The sequence below is a fragment of the Podarcis filfolensis genome (genome assembly GCF_964270895.1).
Source record: "Podarcis filfolensis genome assembly, chromosome: 10".
NCBI lineage: Eukaryota > Metazoa > Chordata > Lepidosauria > Squamata > Lacertidae > Podarcis > Podarcis filfolensis.
In genome coordinates this window covers 2142450-2161843 of record NC_139612.1, presented here as the reverse complement: position 1 = coordinate 2161843, position 19394 = coordinate 2142450, and the positions used below count along the sequence as shown (strand labels likewise).

At 42.8% G+C, this 19394-nt stretch overlaps 1 protein-coding gene across 10 annotated transcripts in view; it reads left to right on the top strand.

Moving 5' to 3' along the window:
- FRMD4A (FERM domain containing 4A) overlaps positions 1–19394 on the top strand; it is a 426455-nt gene that overhangs the window by 391202 nt on the left and 15859 nt on the right. For all 10 annotated transcript variants that reach the window (XM_083574960.1, XM_083574962.1, XM_083574966.1 and 7 more), the window contains 5 exons: positions 3807–3940; positions 8898–9020; positions 13820–14048; positions 16255–16311; positions 17993–18230. In XM_083574960.1, coding sequence (XP_083431086.1) covers positions 3807–3940; positions 8898–9020; positions 13820–14048; positions 16255–16311; positions 17993–18230 — 781 coding nt within the window. The remainder of the gene's footprint in view (positions 1–3806; positions 3941–8897; positions 9021–13819; positions 14049–16254; positions 16312–17992; positions 18231–19394) is intronic.

Here is a 19394-nt window from a genome sequence, read left to right as displayed (position 1 = left end):
AGACTGCTGGGAAGTGTAGTTTGCTAAGGGTGCTGAGAAGTGTTAAGATACAGAGCTACGATTCCCAGAGATGCTTCCCAGGAAACATTGGGAACAACTCTTTGTAGCTGTTAAAGAGCCTCATGATGGAAGCAGTGCCTTCTCTGCAGTATTTCTGTAAGTGTGCCAGCTTCCATTCTGACATGTTTTAAGCCTTCTGATGGGTCTTTCCTCTTCAGCAATAACTAGTGGGCGGTCTTTTCCCGTCACCACATCTTAGACATGCACTTCCTGTTGCTCTCCTCTGGAAGCATTTCAGTTGATGAATAGCAAACTTGTCCCGTCACCAAGGCGGCAGACAAGCAAAAAGAAGCTAATGAAGAACATTCACCTCACAGGATATTTCTATGCGTATCCTGTGCTGAGTAATTCCAGATGGGGGAGAAGCCGTTATCTTGGCTGTTTGCTGTGGAGGATATCCTATTTGTTCCTCACTGCTGAGAGATAGTGGCTGCTTGTGGTCACTTTCTGTTGTTTGCTGACATCCTGAGGCAGTGAATCATGCCTGGCTTCTGGCAGGAGGGGACACACTATGCACCTTCCCTCCCCATCTGGGCTCCTCGGAGAATGTTCCGGATGGCCAGCTTTTGGCTGAGAGGCTGACCCTGGCAGCCAGGCCGATGAACGCAGCATGAGCAACAGCTGTATTAGGATATTCATTGTTTATGGCATTAGGCGTGTGGGTTACAAGCAAGAAGAATAACTGCATCAAAGAGATTGCACATCTGGACCCCAGTGATGTCATCTGGCGGCTGCTGCTGCTGGGGGGGGGTTTCCCCCTCCTCACTGCCCCCTGCTTGGGCATTCATTCAGTCTGCTAGTTTCCTCTAACAGTATTCCTCAGAGGAATACTTGTTTCACCTGCTGCCTAAGCCTGTTCTCCTCCTTCCTCCATGCGTTTCCTTCCTCTCAGGATTGCTTCACGCAGACTTGTATTGGAAAAGAACTGCAGGCATCCCAATGTGCTAATAGCAGTATGGCTCTTATTCTGGCAAGCTTCTTTTATGTAGCTGTTTTTTCTGTCCTGTCTCTCATCCATATAAGATAAGATTATTTTCTTTGCACAGCACTGGAATGGTTTATTCTGCTATATTGTTATAGATCAGTGATTCCCAATTACTGAGGACCCCCTATTTTTCAAAAGCCAAGCCATTAACCCCCTACTTTTGAAAATTGTGATAGCTGTATGGTAGTAACTGTATGCTAGCTGTATGGTAGTATGGTGCAAAGCAATTTTTTGAACAAAATGTGCGGTAGCCCCTCAAAAGCAAAAGATTTTAGGTATACTAAAAAAGCAGACTAGGGCCGAGTGATATCTGGTTTTGAACATCATGATATATCAGCAGCTAAACATTGTGATATTCCGATATATCACGATGTTTGAAATTGGAGATCAGGAGTGGGGATAAGGGCAGTGTTAGAAACAGATATATGAAAGCTAAATGGCACCTTAAGCCTGGGTTATGGATGCCACAATGAAGTGTCTAGGCGTGCTTTTTATAACAAGAATACAAAACTGAAAATGAATGAACTGCTGCTAAAATCTTATGTGCATTTTTCACCTGGTCTAGTCTTCATCTGAAGACTGCAAAAAACAAAGCCACACTTCCCCTGCCCACCCCCCTAATAATCTTAAGAGGGTCTCGTTTCCAGTCTTCAGAGAGTGGCTGGAAGTGGGGAAGCAGAAAAAGGTCCTCCTTTCCTTCCACTCTGCAGTTTTAATCTGAAATCTTAGGCACAGTACTGCGCCCAGAACTCAGAAACCGCTCTCTTTAATGAAATTCCCTGTCACAAAATGTGCCTAGAATAATGGGAGTTTCAAATGCTGGATGAGGGAAGGAGCAGTCACAAAGATTGGGTGGGTGGGGGGAGGAGAGGAAGCAGAGTCACCTCCACCCCATGGATTGAGTGGGAGGGGATGGAAACGGGGGGGGGGGGTGCATCAAGCCGTTGTCAGCGGGGCAGCCAGCAAAGATGTACGTCAGAGTACCTTGAAGTAAGGGCGATCAGCTGGCCTGTTCTCCCACAGCGTGAGGGAAGGCAGCTCAGATCAACAGCGTTATCAGCTGAGATCATTGTGCAATGTCAGCAGTGCCTTGAAATCAGCTGCCTTCTCTCCCTTGTGCAAGGAGCAATATATTGCTGCGTGTTGCCAGGTCAAAATCATTCTCATGGTGTGATTTCAAAACCAATTTTGGCCAATATATTGAAGAATTGCACGGCGCTAAAACAGACAATAAAACTTGTGATATTACCATGAAAAAAGGACAAAAAAATAGTTCAGAGGAGGCAAGGAATGGGGCTACGGACCCCCTGGGTGCGTTCTGTGGACCTCTAATTGGGAACCACTGATCTAGATAGTGATGGAAGTGGTTGTTGTTTTGGTGCCATTTGATATGATCGGCAGCATCAGGCAGTAAAACATCTCTTGGATTTTATCCTTCAGATTTCACATTTAACTATTTAAAAACGGCAGACTGGCATAAGCGAGAGGAGTTACAGGATGGAATGCTTTCATACAAATATACTCCCAGGGGCCAGAAAACAGGTGTATCAAGAAGCAAGGTTCAACCTGACATTGCTCTGCGGTGCTAGTTTTCTATATGCGGGGAGTATGGTTTTTAAATAAGGGAATAAGCAAACATGCAATCTCTCACCTGCAACCTGAAGTGTAAAACTTTGCTCTGTACTTCAGTATCAAGCTGGAACATACTTTTGGACTGGAGATTTGATGCGATAGTGGTATTCGCGTACTCATGCAAAAAGTTCTACTAACCAGGTTAGAGATTTTGGTTGATGTCAAATGGGAACTCCCACAAGGAAGCTCTAAAAGGAAGTTCCTCTAAAAATTTAGTCATAATGAGGAAAGAAGCAACTTTTGGATGTGGAAGATGAAGGACACAGAGGTTACGCAAATTGTAATAGCAGAACCACAAGAGGATGGCACTTCTGGCTTGGTAGCTGACACAGGAAGACCCTGACAACTTGAAGGTGGAGGTCTCAACAGGGAGGCAGCCTCATGCAAATGGCTTTTTCTTGCTGCAAGCTGGCCGATTGTTGCAAGCAGAACCTTGCTGTCAAAAGGCTTGATGAGAGTGGAATCATAGACCCCTGGAACTATAGAGGTGGAAGGGTCATCTAGGCCAGTCCCCCTGCAATGCAGGAATCTCAACTAAAGCCTCCATGACAGAGGGCCATCCAACAGTTTAGTTGCTTGCACAGTAATTTCTCGTTTCATGGCAGATGGATGCCACGTAATCAGCAGAGTTACTGGAGCCCGCATGCATTTCCGAGCGGCAGACGCAATGGCTGCCACGACTATGAATGACCTAGACCATGTCTGTGGATGAAGGTATCTGTGAGCAGCCAGATGGCGAGGTGATTATGGGAGACACCATAGGAGAGCATGGATAATGCAAAGCTGACTGAAGGGGCACTGAGTCAGCAGCGAAACAGAGCCAGGAAATGTGCTAATGATCTGTTGAGAGATGCTCATGCCTGGGATTGTCTCTCAGCTTCGCAAACTTCTACTGTAGATGGGAATGTTAAGAATGACATGATCTTAACAACTCATGTTTGTTGGAATGTATTTAAATATCATTTGTGGTTCAGATGTATAGCCTCCTCCTGTTAGTATAAGCTTAAGAATGTGTTGTGAACAAACACAAGTCCTTTTTGAAAAAGTCCACAGGCACCAGCTTCATTGCTGCTGCTGATGTGCGCTCTACCATGTCAGCTGCCCTCATGCTATCATTCTTTATTGACAGGTTCCCAAGAGTCAGATAGCTCTCAGTCTGCCAAGAAAGACATGCTGGCTGCCTTGAAGTCCAGGCAAGAAGCTCTGGAGGAGACCCTTCGCCAGCGCCTGGAAGAGCTAAAGAAGCTCTGTCTCCGAGAAGCGGTAGGCCCTGTAGATTTCTATAATCCTTGGAAACCCCTTTGTTGCTTCTGATGTGCAGCAAAGCATAGAGTGTGTGGAAGGGGTGGCATCTTACAAAGTCTCTGCTTTGCAAAGTGGAAGGCATTGCAATCCCTTAAACACCCACAGTTCTCACGGAAGTCGGTAAAAGATCCAAATGTTTAGAAGAAATTCAGATACACCTGCCTTCGACATTTCAATTTTTACAAATGTGTTGTGATATTGCAAGTGGAAAACAAAATGAAATTTCATATCTCAATTTTGCAATTTCCAATGTGGGCAATTTGGCAAATGCAAGGCTTAGGCAAAATTTCATTTCAACAACTTGTCCCTAACATGGCCCAACCTGTTTCTCCTATAAATCACAGCTCCTTTCCAACAGTTCTAGCCTGATTTGATAGTTTGGATTTAGTTACACATTACAGGACAGCATTCATCTTTTGTGATTTCCCACCCATTGCCAGTTTCCGTAACAGATTAACTATTCAGAGCATGTGGATAATTGCCATGCTCAAGTGTCCTGTGAACATTGCTGTTTCCCTTCGCAAGTAAATGCGTTAAGTGTTACAGGCTTCAAATTTCTGTTCACATGGGTATCATAAGATGCCCTGAGAATTAACACTAAGGGGTATGATATTAGATTTCCACAAGTAGAGAGCCTTTAGGTTTAACATTATCTTTCAGCCATGAAAGTAGAGAACCAATGTTTGGGACCATGATTATTTGAGAGTAAATAGATACAAGTGGGACCTACAAAAAAAGTAGAGTGGTCCTGATCAAGATGACAGGATTCAAAATTTGGCAGGCACTAGGCTCATTTGCCCCTGGCAACCAAGTGAAGATGCTAGGAGGCGCCTGACGTCTCCACCATCCGGAGGTGCCTGCCTGGAGATCATTGGATGTTGCCTGTTTTCACACACTAGAACCACATCCTGTAGAATTCCATCCATTATATTTTATCTGCACAGTCAGAATGAATTTCAGGAACCAAAAAGCCGTGTTGAAAAATACCACTTTCGAGCTGTCTGGCCCAAAAATGCCAACTAGGCATTCTGTTTTGGTGACTTGTAACCTTGGTTTAAGGAGCCATTTGGTGCCTAGCTGATATATCTGACTTTCTGCTCCAGGAGTCAAGTCGGCAGACATGTGGAAAGCAGCTTGGCTTTAATTTTGTATTCCTATTTCCGATTCACTTCTTTAAAATATTATGTATTCAGGTAATCCAAATTTAGCTTCAAAATGGACTGAATTCTGTGACTTACATGAATCATGCAGATATATGCAACTTGTATATCACCTGTATTTTGCATTATTTATTTTTGTTTTGGTAATCATGGGGAAGAGCAAGGAGCTATGCAAAAACTCCTTCCTAATCACTAGAAATCTTGTTCAACTACTTCTGAGATTTCCCCACTCATTCCGTATACGCTGTAAAGTTTGCAGCCATAAGATCTAGAAACTTACCCTTTTCAACTGGAAGCTGCTATTCTTTGGAAGCTGAACTGTGCATCCAGCACAATGCTCTGGCCTTTTTCTGCACTTCTGTAAAATTTAGCATTCTAGTCATTTCTCAAAACTCTTACCTAACCCCGCAAAAGGTCAAGTAACTGGAAAACACTTTTCAATGAAGAGTGTAAGGGAAAATAGCTGAGCTGCTGAAACTTACTTGATCGCTTCTTTTTTGCATAAGAAGCAAAACTTGACTTTGGTAGTTTGCCTACGTGAGTAAGGTTTATGAGGTCAGGTTAGGCCCCACATGTCCGTGCCTAAAAGGTTTTGCTCAAATCATCTGTATAACATTTAAGCCAATTCAATCATCACCCTCCAGTTTTATTCTAAATTTCTCTCTCCAGGCTCCCATGAATCACAGTTTGTTTATTTTCCTGTGGGAGTTGCTGTCATATAATGAGACTGGTAGACTGAGAGAAGGAAATGAATTGAAACCCTTGGGGGTAGCCAAACTAAGTTTGCCCCTAACCATTTGCAACAGTGGCATCAAATTTCTGCAGGCTTTGGTTACTTATTAGTTCATCTTAAATTACAGGAGCCAGGCTGCTAATGCGCTTTTTGTTTTATGGGGCAAGTCTAGTAGCCCAGTTTGCTGTCCTTTCTTTAAAAAACAGCAGACTTGTTGGAAGTCTTGCATACCTAAATTGTTTGGCTTCGTTTTTTTAAACTGGAGGCTGTCCAGTTTGAAAGAGGGTTCAAGCTTTGAAGGTATTTGGTTGTTTGGTTGATTTATGTGCACACAGACACAACTGGTGCTGATCTACGTTCATCTTTTGCTTTAGGAAATGTATCTTAACAGTGATTTTATGACAGCTTAATATTCATGGCTGAACTTTTTTAAAAAACATATTCCAAATAGCAGTTACACTGAGATACTCTAATATTTCTCTCAATCTGATAGGTTTTTATTTGGTTATAAGCAAGACACTAGAGCAAAGAAGTTTGTTTGAAACTCCCAAATCATTGTATTGATGTTTCTTCATAGACACAACCATTTTATCAATGCTGGGATTACTAGCCCTTTGGAGTCCACGGCACAATTGCAAACTGGAAAAACTGTTCTGGGCATCACACTCACTGCAACCTGTTCTGTTGGCTACAGTAGAAGGCTTCTTTTAAGCCAATTTTCAACAGGTGAAGAGGAAGCATTTTGGAGGCGTGTGTGTTTGTGGACATGACGTTGGTGACCCCTGTAGCACATCTCTGTATGCTTGCATATATGAAACTATGCCAGAGGTGTAGATATTGGTAATATCTCTTATTCCAAGCCCTGACATTCTAGATACTCCTTATTAGTAGAGCTGTTACATAAATAAATAAGTTTGTGAATTTTAATTCACAAATAAATGTGAATTTTAACTGATAAAATTTTAATTTGAATAACAATAGTTCTGAAGAAATTATTTGTTTTTAAAATATGAGCAGTCCCATTATTACCTTTAAAAATAACACCATGCAACTGTTCTTTTTGCAAATGGGATTTCATATAAAATGTTTTGCATCACATTTGTAGAGTCCATGTTGCTTTGGGGGCTGATGCCTTTTCCAGTTGGTGTGAATACTTCAGGCTGCTTTCCTAAACAGCAAGAACGTGGGGAGAGGGAATGAGGGGAGCAGCAGAGCTAGAGAAGCCTGTAGCTGATCCTAACATCACAGTGATGACAGAGTGACACTTCCACCCAGTGCCAGGGCGGGGGGGGGGGGTCTAGCCCCGGGTGAAGCCTCCAGAGGCACCATTGAGGCTCCCTGCCTGTGTGTGTGTACACAAATGCGCCTGAAGGGGTTGCCAAATTGGGTCTTTGACCCGGGTGAAATAAAGCCTAGTTTTGCCCCTGCTGTGACTTGATTGGCAGTGCCAGGTATCACACTGCAGAGCCAGGAAGCGCCATCTTGAAAGAGGCACAAGGTGGAGCGGCTCTTCTAAGATTATGCCTTTTGCATTTGGTTTTGTAAGGACTTGTATTTTTTCGGGGTGGGGGGATTAAAAAAAAATCTGTGCTGATTTAATTGGAGACAGGTTTTATTTGTATTTTATTTATTTAAACAATGTATATACTGCTTAACAGCATAGTCTCTAAGCAGGGTATATAGGGTTAAAAAGATACAATAAATACGTTAAAACTCACCATATTTAATCAAACATTTGAATTGATTGTGCATCAGCTTCTAGAGGCTGTGCTGGGCTGACATGTAAAGCTGCCCTTAGAAAGTGGACATAAACAATTCAAGGCCTCCCAGCAGCTCATTGTGTGCTTAAGTTAAGCATCAAAAGAACCAGGCTCTCCTTTCTCAGTGACCTGAAAAAAGGAGAAAAGCTCCACTGAGAATCAGGGTCGGGGCAGCAAGCAGGAGGTTGTCTGGAGCTTCGCTTGCCTGCGACTTGCCTGGATAGTTTTTGCAGAAGGCTGGGGATTTTGGACTCTCTCAATGCTGGTGTTGCAGCTAGTGCACAACATTATCCCTCCTTGGCACAGAGCTTTTCCCTGCTCCAGGGCCATCATCTCTCTCTCTTTAGACAGCTCCATGCCTTTGCTCTTCACACTGCAAACAAGCAACAATGTTTGTGCTAAAGGTAATGCCAATTACCTTTTTTAAAAAGTTGTTAAATGTGAAGGATCCACCTTGTTATTTTAGACTAATCTGTCCAAATGACTCTCTCATTCCACCATGGAATAATTTGGTAGTGGATCAAAATTGCCAATAAATAAATAAAAATCATCACATGAAACTTGACAAAATGATATTCAGCAGGTAAATATGATGCAGCTATTGTTTTACTCTCTGGTGTCGTAGAAACTGTACAGATTATGACCAATATAGTAAAATCAGTGTCTGTCTTGCTTTACAACAATCTCCTGCCCAAGGAATGTTTGCTCTTAATTTAAACAAAAGATCGGGTGACATAAGAAAGAAAGATGAGGCACAGGGCAAGAAGGGTGAAAGTTGATGCAATTATGCACTCTTTGGCTTTGTTTGAATTGAGGGTGATGACTAAGAAGTTAAGCCACAGAAGAGAGAGGTTTTGACAGAGCAGGGAATTGACAGAAGAGAGGTGAGACTTTGTAGGAGTTCTGTATAGGGAGTTCCAAGACAGCAACATGGCTTCTTCAATAAAGTAATCTCAGAAAGCTTGACAGATTATTAACCAAAAGTAACTTTTACTTTCCAGTTTCACATTCTCTTCTGGTCACAGATGACAAAGCATGTGGCTCAACTACCATTCTTAAGAGGATCTTTCACAAAACAGAAGTTCTAAGTGAATAAACACACCCAGAAAGAATCAACTGTGTGTCCTTCAACCAGAAAAAAAATGCAATATTGGTTATTTAAAGACAATATTTGTGAAATGCTATTGCGCGTCTAGATAAAATCCATTTGGTGCATGTGCACAACACACAGCTAACGTCTAATGTTTTATATACATTTGCAGGAGCTTACAGGAAAATTGCCAAGAGAATATCCCCTTGACCCAGGGGAAGAGCCCCCAATTGTGCGTAGAAGAATAGGCACTTCCTTTAAACTGGATGAACAGAAAATACTGCCAAAAGGAGAGGTGAGGGTTACTTTCAGATTTAGACTTTCTGTTTCTCTTTTGCACTATTAAATTAAAACACCAGCATTCAGCCTGTGCCAGGATCTGGAAAGACAGACTGAGTAAATCACTTACTGGAATTATCCTCCCTTTGTGCTCTTTAAATTTGATACTAACTTGTTGAATAGAATTTGTGGTCTTTTTATTATGGGGCGTTCCTGATTATTTTGTTGTCTTGATATTCCTAGGGCACATTATGACTGTGAAAGATTATGAATTGCTTGCTTTTTGGATAGTGACATTTGGAGCAATAGCTCTTTTTCATGTTTGGGCTGATGTGTGGTAATTTAATGATTTGCACAGTCCTATCCACATTTAATGGAACATGGGTAGTGCTGTGGTCTAAACCATAGAGCCTAGGGCTTGCCAGTCGGAAGGTCAGCAGTTCGAATCCCCACGATGGGGTGAGCTCCCGTTGCTCGGTCCCTGCTCCTGCCCACCTAGCAGTTCGAAAGCACGTCAAAGTACAAGTAGATAAATAGGTACCACTCCGGCAGAAAGGTAAATGGTGTTTCCATGCACTGCTCTGGTTCTCCAGAAGCGGCTTAGTCCTGCTGGCCACATGAACCAGAAGCTGTATGCTGGCTCCCTCGGCCAATAAAGCAAGATGAGCACCACAACCCCAGAGTCGTCCGCGACTGGACCTAACGGTCAGGGGTCCCTTTACCTTTATCTGTTATGGAACAGACAGAACCACCTTTTTGATAGGGGTGGGAGCAATGTTTCACATGAACACAGCAACTTGGGTCTCCCTTGTCAAAGCCCAACATTCTGTCCACCACACTAATTAGCATATAAATGAAGAGAAAGTACTTGTCTAGACTAGTGACTTGGAAAGGCCATGCATTCTGTTGAAACAGGATGTCCCTATCGTGTGCCAAGAGGAATTTTCCAGTGAATGTGACACTGGTTAGACATGCTCTTTACATAGAAAATAACTCAGATTATGGTACGTTGTAATGACTTGTTTAGTCTTCATTAGGAGAGACTTCATTCAGAGTTAATTTACTACAGCAGAACAGTGATTTGTATTAATGAACTTTTCCTCAGTAGTATGAGGCAGACACTTTGGCACAACTGGTTTAAATAGTTTCAAGCTGGTTTTATTGTCTCCGAAGAAGCTGCCACAGGGAGTAAAGCAGAGCCGCTGGGCAGGTGCTTCTGCTGCTCCCCCACTGAAAGCTTGGGAGTTATAGTTTTGGGAACATTCTGAGACCCTAGTGTCGGAATATATTTTTTAGTGTTCCTACATTCAGCTAAGCATTTTTTAAAAGTTAGGTGTGAATAACCAGACATTTCCCAGCATGGCGAGCTGTGCTTTTTGCTTTCCTAACTAGGGCATGGAAAGGAAGGTTGTATCTAGGGAGGCACCAATGCATCTAGTGTCGTTTTCATATGTGTTTATTCAGAAGTCTGCTCTGTCCATGAAATCCACACAAAAATTCAGAAACATCCATTTTCAAACACATTTGGGTATGTTTTTTGACCCAAGAATTGCACCACTAAATTAAATGAAGTGTGAAATCTGAAGGATAACTGAGTTCTGGTCCAGAAGGTGAGTGTCAGGTCAGTTTGTATCAGAATTTGCAAAGAATGAGCACCTCAAATATCTATAATTGTGCCTCATGGCTTTTGATTGTAAGGACCACTCATTACATGTTTAGGTGTATTCCTAGGTAATTTTAAATGTTCTGTGTGAAACTGTAAAGTAATACTATGGCAAATCCATGTTGGTAAACACATGTGCCATCTGGGTATACTTGTCAAGAATCATGACTGGCTGCCAATCCTGCTGTATGCACAGCCAGCGGCAGAGTGAGCTGATACTTTCCCTCTTCTTAATGTGGTAACAGCCCCAGCAGATGATCCACATGGGAAAGTGGCAGGCTTGGTCGATAAGACTGGGCCATTGAAAAATCATACATCAAATGCATTCATTTTTAACAGTGCCTTTCATCTGCTGCCTTCACTGGCTGTTGTGGGAGATTTTCTGTGGTGAGGCGGCAGATCAGGATCTGAGTCTTAAAATATATTGTGTTGAATACACATTTAATAAATTCAGTGTTGACAGAGCTTATGAAAGCTTCAAAGCAAAAGCTCTTTCTAAAAAAAAACCCACACGTACACAACAGCCATTCAGTCTGTAGCATTATGAGAACTGTAGCTATGGATTTAAAGTAGTGGTGATTCATCACTGACAGCAAAGGAGATTTTTAAGCCAAGATGTCCAGAATGAATACTTCAGAGAGACATATTGTCTTGAAGAGAGATTAGTTCACAGCAGCGTGGCTTCTTCGGTGACTGTGGCACGGATTGACAGAGATAGACGATCTCTCTCCATAGAGCATATGATAGCTAGTTCCCAGCGTTTCCTTGTGCTGGCTGGGGGATGGGAGATGTGGTCCAAAACATCTGGAGGGCACAAGTTGAGGAAGGCTGCTTTAGAACTAGAACCCAGGACAGGGTTATGTTGGCAGGAACAGGCTTGGTTCTTAACCGTTAGGGCCGCCAGGGGCAGGTATACCCTCCTCCTCAAAATACACACTTTTAATTTATCCAGTAAAAGTGAAAATTCACCACTGGAGGAAAAGATGAGGTGCTGCTCTTGGGACCCAGTTGCAGCAAGGGCAATACTGTTCCTACACTGTGTGGCCCAGCCCTCATTGTCCCAGGTGCCAGAGAGCACACATACTCTGCACTCAGGGGGAGCTGTGCAATAAACAAGACTTTCATAGACCATCTGCTGACATAATGAGCATTTTGCTAGCTGCAATATATATTTCTTTCAAAGATTCATGCCATGCCCCTTGCTCTCTGAATGAACCCCAGAATTGCTTACAACAGGTTATGCCATTTAGTGCAAAGCGTATGCAACTGAACACAAAACTATTAGCTTAATCTCTGTGGTGCAACAACCATGGGAGATGCTGGGGGAATGTCATCTTAAAGGCCCCCTTCCCAGCTCTCTGGTGTTTCTACTGGAGCCGTCCTTTGTGGACCTAAGACAAGCCTGAGGAAAAGAGCCTCCCCCAAAGTGTAGATGCCACCATCTCTCAGGGGTGAGGTTTTTCCTTGCCTGGGCCAAACAGAGAGTGGTGCTTGGCTCACTGTTTGCTGCTGAGGCAGCCAAGAGAGATGGCGAAGGAACATGATGTTAAAGCTCCTCTCCTCAGCTCTCTGATGTCCCTGCTGCTGCTATATATATAGGCCTACAGTTAATACGAGGCAGCTTAGATTCTTCTGATGGAAACTTCAGTAGTATAGCAAATAGAAAATAATAAAATAGACCACTAGATTCATTCTTCTGTGGGGAAGGGACAAAAATGCTGCAGGAAGAAACTGAACTTTTGCAAAACATGGAAGGATTATCTATTGATGGTTTTAATTCCTAGCCTCTAACAGATTATTTTTCCTCATTTAGTGCCTTCCTCCCAGCGCTCGGGGACAGAAACTTGTTTTTAAAAGACAAAGAGTCCTCTCCATGAGATTCCATGTTTGTGCGAGTACATGAAACACGTGTATGATTTTACAGTGTAACTTGTCCTTTTGACTGGTTGTGAATTGTCGTCAAATATTTACTGTGGTGTTCAGTGCCGACACTAGCTCTATGTGTGTGTTATTCATGTGAAGGTCAACTGTGTGTTCCCTGGGGAGCAAGGCCTACTCTGCATCTGCTTCCTAAAGTAACTGCACATTATGCACAAGGCAACAGCAACCCACAAGATGCTGCTGATGTATGGGGACTGTATGGATGGAATCAGGACTTCCAGGTGTGCAGGTGTCCTGATTACCCAGAGCCCCAACACATGCACAGGAACTTGCACATTGAGTTTTTCTTACAGAAAACCATGTGCATATGCTCCAAGAAAAAGTGCAGCTCACTTCTCAGTTAACACACAATTGTCTTACTACACAACTTTGAATTAGCAAATTCCATGGAACGAAGACCCAGGAATGTCAAGATTGTAATGCTGTGATTCCCAAGGTCCAATTTATACATTATCAGATTGGTGCAGCCATTTCTCTGTGGTTTGATTCTGCACCACTCTGGTAGAATTCTGTGAGGAACCATGTGGGTGGATGAAGGGGAATGCTCCTTACTATGTCAAATGGATGTCATCGTCATCGCCGTGTCTCCCCCCCCCCCCCAGTTCATTGTAGTGACAAGATAGGACGTTCATAACTACTTTTCATTACTTATTTGTGGTGTTGGCATCCATCTGTCCTGGGAGGAAGGTTGCAGCGCCTGCTGTGGCTGTGAGACCAATATGGGAGAGACCTGTTTTGTTGCAGGTGGGGCAGGTGAAGGTGTCCAGTTGTGCTGCTGCAGATGCACCAGGGCATTTATTCTCTCTGCTCCTCCCAGCAGTCATTCCTCCTCTGCTCACTGCTATGGATGCACAATCTGACTGACGTATTTTGTGTAATACTACTAAAATCCACAAGACTGAGCAACATGAACTAAAGTTGTTTTAGTAGCGCCATTGTGGTATGTAACATAGAAGAAAGCTGTTGCTTTGTAAATCTCCCCAGTATACACCAGCCAAACTTGCCCGTGATCAGATGTACTGTTAGTAAGCTGCTACACTTTGCACCTACAGAAGCATAGGCAGCCTCATAGTCCTCTTGGCTGGTCTCTGTGGGAGCAGTGGTGGACCTGGAGGGCTTTTGGCCTGACCCAGCAAGGTTCTTCTTCTTCTGTTCTTCCATGCTCCATGGCTAAGGCACTGACAGCCACAAGCCTCTTTCTTGTTGGACAGGAAGCTGAACTGGAACGCTTGGAGAGAGAATTTGCCATTCAGTCCCAAATCACGGAAGCTGCCCGACGCCTAGCCAGCGACCCAAATGTCAGCAAGAAGCTGAAAAAACAAAGGAAAACCTCATACCTGAATGCACTGAAGAAACTTCAGGAGATTGAAAATGCCATCAACGAGTACCGTATCAAATCTGGAAAGAAGCCAACACAAAGAGCCTCCTTGATCATAGATGGTAAACAGAACCCAAACTTCATGATACTCTGATCTTTCTTCCTGATGATCATTTGGGGGTGGGTGGGTTGCTCGGGAGAAGACAATGCTTCCCAAGGAACTGATGAGGAAGTGGGTTTCTGGAAAGAGTATACAAATATTTCTTCCTAACCTCAACTTCCCATGAAACTTCAGCACTTTGATAGGTGAGTGCCAGGCAGACTGCTCTTCATGCCACACCTGGATCCTCAGCTTCCATATCTGAAGTTGTGTCTTCAGACCCTTTCACAGACAAATTTCAGTTAATGGATACTGTTAAAAAATGTGTGAGCAGGTTAAAAGGAAAGTGGTAAATGACATTGAAACGTAAGCGAGTATGCAGTGCTATGTACTTTGGGGCAGGGGCAAAGCCTTCTCCAGGCGTTCAGTCTGAATGCACAAGGGCTTAAAGTCGGGTAGGGGCAGTGGCATGCAAGCCCCCTCCATGCCCCCCATGCTGCACCACCTTCACTTCAGAGGCTTTCTAAGTGCATTTAGCTGAGCATGCTTAAGTACCATATTTGCACCTTTTTTGTTCAAATGACATCATAAAAATTAGGGTGTGCATTAGATTCACGTAAATACAGTAAATACAGTAAATACAGATGCAAAGTAATTGCATCCTCACAATAAGTAATCCTGATGGGGCAGGATTCCAGATAGGTCTTCTAAACTAAATGTACTTCATTAAAAGCCCCCTTCAGATCTTCCTGCTCAACACAAGAAAATTGAGATGGAATGACCACACCTACTATACTAGGTGTGCATGCCTCTGTTTCTCCTTACTTTTAGTCTTCATGTGCTCAAGCTAAACACTGCTTTGAGGCTAAAGTGTTAAACAGTGGAAAAATTGGTGAAAGAAATAAATAAATAAATAAAAGGGCTAATGTTGGGCTACAAACATTAGCTACAAACATGAGTCTGACCAAACTGCGGGAGGCAGTGGAAGACAGGAGTGCCTGGCGTGCTCTGATTCATGGGGTCACAAAAGAGTCGGACACGACTAAACAACTAAACAACAATAACAAAATGTTGGGCTCTAGCTGGTTCTTTCCAGAGAAGGGATTGGGGGGTGGGGGTTGAAAAGGGCAAATTTCACATTAGTGATTATACTCAAGTCCTGTTATACAAATGCTCATTATATGAAAATTCACTTATCCAAACACGAGGAATTGGTACCAAAGCCTCGCTATATACACCTCAGATTCAGATATCCAAGCAGCCAACCCTTGCGCAGTACTGTAAACAAATAAGCAGCTGTAGAGAAGCCTTACTTTTTTGTATTTTGCTGTCCACACCAGAAACCATGGTAGGAAGGAGGGAGAGAGATCAGACAAATAAGAGAACATTTTTTTCCTTCCTTGTTTGCCTTCTGCAAGGTTTCAGGGGATTTTCTCATCATTTTAGGGTCAAAATTCTGTGGTTCAGAACACATTAGAAAATTTCCCATAGGGATCAAAGGAAATCATCAACTCATGATGTAAACACATTTTGTTCAGGTAGCGGGACCCGCATGTATTTAGAATGATCATAATGTCTTATATCAGTCAACTGGTGCAATCACACTTGGGATACTGTGTACCGTTTGTATCCCATCTTAAAAAGGATATAATAGAGCTGGAAAAGGTGTATAACAAGGAAACCAAAATTTCCCTTACACAACAGCAATTGGGACTTCTTAGCTAGGAAACAGCTGAATTCTGAAGTCATGAACAGCAAGAAAGTGGAGAGACAGCAAAATGTCTCCCTTACTCATAATGCTAGATTAACTCAGAATCACACAGAAAAATGGAAGGACAGTCCAGTTAGGACAAACTAAATGCATGGAATTAAAACATGGAATCAGCTGCTACAAGATGTGGCAATGGTCACTTTCTATAGCTTCTAAAAGGGTATTTAAAGGGGCAGATTCAGGGAAGATATGTTTCTTAAGGGCTGCATGGCAACAGAAGGGAACATTTCAAGGGCAGTATTCCTCTGAATATCAGTTGCTGCCAAACATGCAAGAGCTGATCCTTACCTGCTCTGCGTGTGAGGTCCATGGAAGCATATTAATGGGGAAAGCATGCTGGATCAGAAGAGCTGTTCTTATGGCCTGACATGAGTGGATTACTGCTGTGGAAATCATGCTGGGCTTCACCACACCATGGAGCTACACAGTAACCTCCGTATGTGTTTTCACCTGACAGATGGAAATATTGCCAGTGAGGACAGTTCACTCTCGGACGCTCTCGTTCTGGAGGATGGTATGTACAGCATTCATTGCAATATATTGTATTTTATGTCTCTGCTGAAAAAAAGAAGCTTGTGTTGTGTCAAAGGAGTTGGGGCAGAATCCTGTCGAAGCTCAACACTTCTCATTGGTTTTAGTGGGAGAAGTTTAAAGTACATCTATCTCTGCCTTAACATCAATGGGACTTAAATGTACTTGGCTTTGGCTGGATCATCGCCTAAGGCTGTAAGAACTCATATAGTAAGTAACTCATGTAGTAAGACTTCCAGGACACTCTCCTGTCTATATAATCTCCCTGGACTATATGTTTTTCTCTGAGCCTACCTCACTTAAAATTGTTTTTGTTTAAAGTAACATTTCCAAGATAGTTTGGGATGATTTTATTTCAAGCAGTCACTACCCAAATATCCAAATAACCTTTTTCAACTGAAAAGTGGGCACAATTTCCTGCAACCAAAAGTTCAAGCAGACGCCACACCCCTTGTAGAATGATATCATACTGTCACTTGTGGGTACTTTGCTGCACTGAAAAACATACCCATCATCATCATCATCATCATCATCATCATCATCATTTTTAATTTGTATCCCGTCTTTCTATCTTACAATACTCAAGGCGGTTTACAAGCTGAAGAAACAAAAAATGTACATCTTATAACACTCTAATGCAATACAAAATGTGATAATAAAACAACTTTAAAACAGGCAACCTACATCAAAAAAGTAACATTCAACAATCATTAGAATAGTATTAAATAATAATAATAACATATAAAAGTTAAACAGAAATCCACTCAACAGTTACAGTAAACAATTTCTAAACTATAATTCATAAAACAATGGCAAGCCACGGTACATAAAGTAATACAATACAAATTGAGAAGCCAAGACCAGAGGGTAGGGCAAGGCTTGCCTGACGAAGGCTCTCCCTCACCTCTGAACTGCAGGCTTTCAGCACTTCCTGAGGAGAAGAGAGGTGGGAGGTGGGCCAGCTTCAGTCTCAGAAGATGTTCCAAGTAAATGATCTGTTAAAGCCAGCTACGTCAACCTTCTGCTAGGGAATCTGCCCATGTGCTGTTCAGTAAAGATCACTTGGGTGCTGGATCCAGGGTTTTATGGGTAATACAAAATGGTGGTGTAGAGTATGGGGATGAACGCTTTCCATCTAGCAAGGCTGAAGACATCAGCAGCAAGAAGCAGGGTGTTCACTGCAACTGACCCAAAGCTTTGGCAGAACCTCCCAGGGTAGATCGGAATTAACTCTTCCCTCATTGTTTCTCAAAAGAATTGCAAAACTCCTTTATTCTGACTGGCATTTGGAGATTGGTGATATGAAGAGCTGTCTTGAACTCATGTATTACTTGACTGTTGAATTTGCTGTGGTGCTTTACTGTTTTCTAGGCTTACATTTAATTGTGGTTTTAAATTGCTCTGTTGTATTTTTTATATAAGCTGCTTTGAGCACAGTAAAGTAGTATGGCATCTGTATTTTAGTTATGCATACGATTTATACACATATACCTAAAAAAAGGCCTTAAAATGAACATATATTCTACCTCTTTACACCTGTATCAATCTTTTTAATTGTAAGCTCCTTGGGGCACGGACCTCTCATCTTCTAAAAGGCCATGCAAAAAGTATTTAAACAAAATAGTGTTCCTGTCCTTCAGTTTTCCTCTTTTTTCCCATTTCAGAAGACACTCAGGTTACCAGCACAATATCCCCTTTACAGTCCCCTCACAAAGGACTCCCTCCCCGTCCCCCGTTGCATAATAGACCAGCTCCTCCGCAGTCCCTGGAGGGACTCAGGCAGGTGCACTATCAGAAGAAGGACTATGACAAGTCCCCCCTCAAGCCCAAGATGTGGAGCGAGTCATCCTTGGATGAACCCTATGAGAAGGTCAAGAAGCGCTCTTCACATAGCCATTCCAGGTTAGTCATAATGGAGACAGACATTTCCTTATCATGCAGCACCCATTTATAAAGGGGGGGACGGACGACCAAGGCTTTGTAAGCAAATTTCATGGATATGCAGTGGGATACTTAGACTCATAGAACTGCAGAGTTGGAAGGTACCCCACATTCCCAGAAGTTTCTTCAGCAGTTCCCTAAAGCCAAAGAGGTTAGTCACTGCAAAGTAGTACAGTTGTACCCTGGAAGTCGAATGGAATCCATTCCGGAAGTCCATTCGACTTCCAAACTGTTCAGAAACCAAAGCATGGCTTCAATCGGAAGCTGCCATCCAGGTATTCAATCGGAAGCTGCTGAAGCCACTGAAGCACCACTGGATGTTCAGCTTCCAAAAATAGTTTGCAAACCGGAACAGTCACTTCAGGGTTTGCATCATTTGGGAACCAAAACATTCGAGAACAAAGCTGTTGGAAAACAAAGGTACAACTAAGGTAATAAACTGCAGCTTGCTTCTTCAGCTGTGGAACTAGCTCTGATGAAGACATCTGAGGAAACAGCACCTCGATGCAAAACATAGTTGATTTGGCTAATGCCTCTGCATCTCCATGATGGAAGGTGCTTAATTCAAGGTGCTCATGCTAATGTTTAAAGCCATAAACAACCCCAGGCCCCAGATACCCGAAAGACTTGCCTACAGGTCCTCTTGGGTATTGACATTGGCAGAGGGGCCATCTTGGTTGTGGTGGCCCAAGAGAGGCCCTTCCCTATGGCAGCCCCTAAGCTAGAGCTTTCCAAACTGTGTGCCAAATGCTCCTCCCAGGCCTGGAAAAGGGTTAGTTTAACCTCCAGTTTGCTAGTAAAACTGAATTGCTGTGCTGTGAGATGATGCATGTTTCCAAAGTGTGTCAGCAACATGAAAAGTTTGGAAAGTTCTGCCCTAAGCTATGGAGTCCTCTTATTGCAGAGGTAAGTCTGGCATCTTCATTTTGCAACTTTACCCTGGCTTTTGACACTTGAGGTGTGCATTTTTCGGACCCACCTTATTTCTGTGATTGCAAGTTGTTTTAAACTGTTTTTAATGCTGTGCTTTAATTGTTATAAGCCACCACGGGAGCTTAAGGTGAAGGGCAGGTAAATTAATAATAATAATGGCCGCCACTCCCAAATAGCAAAACAAAAATATCA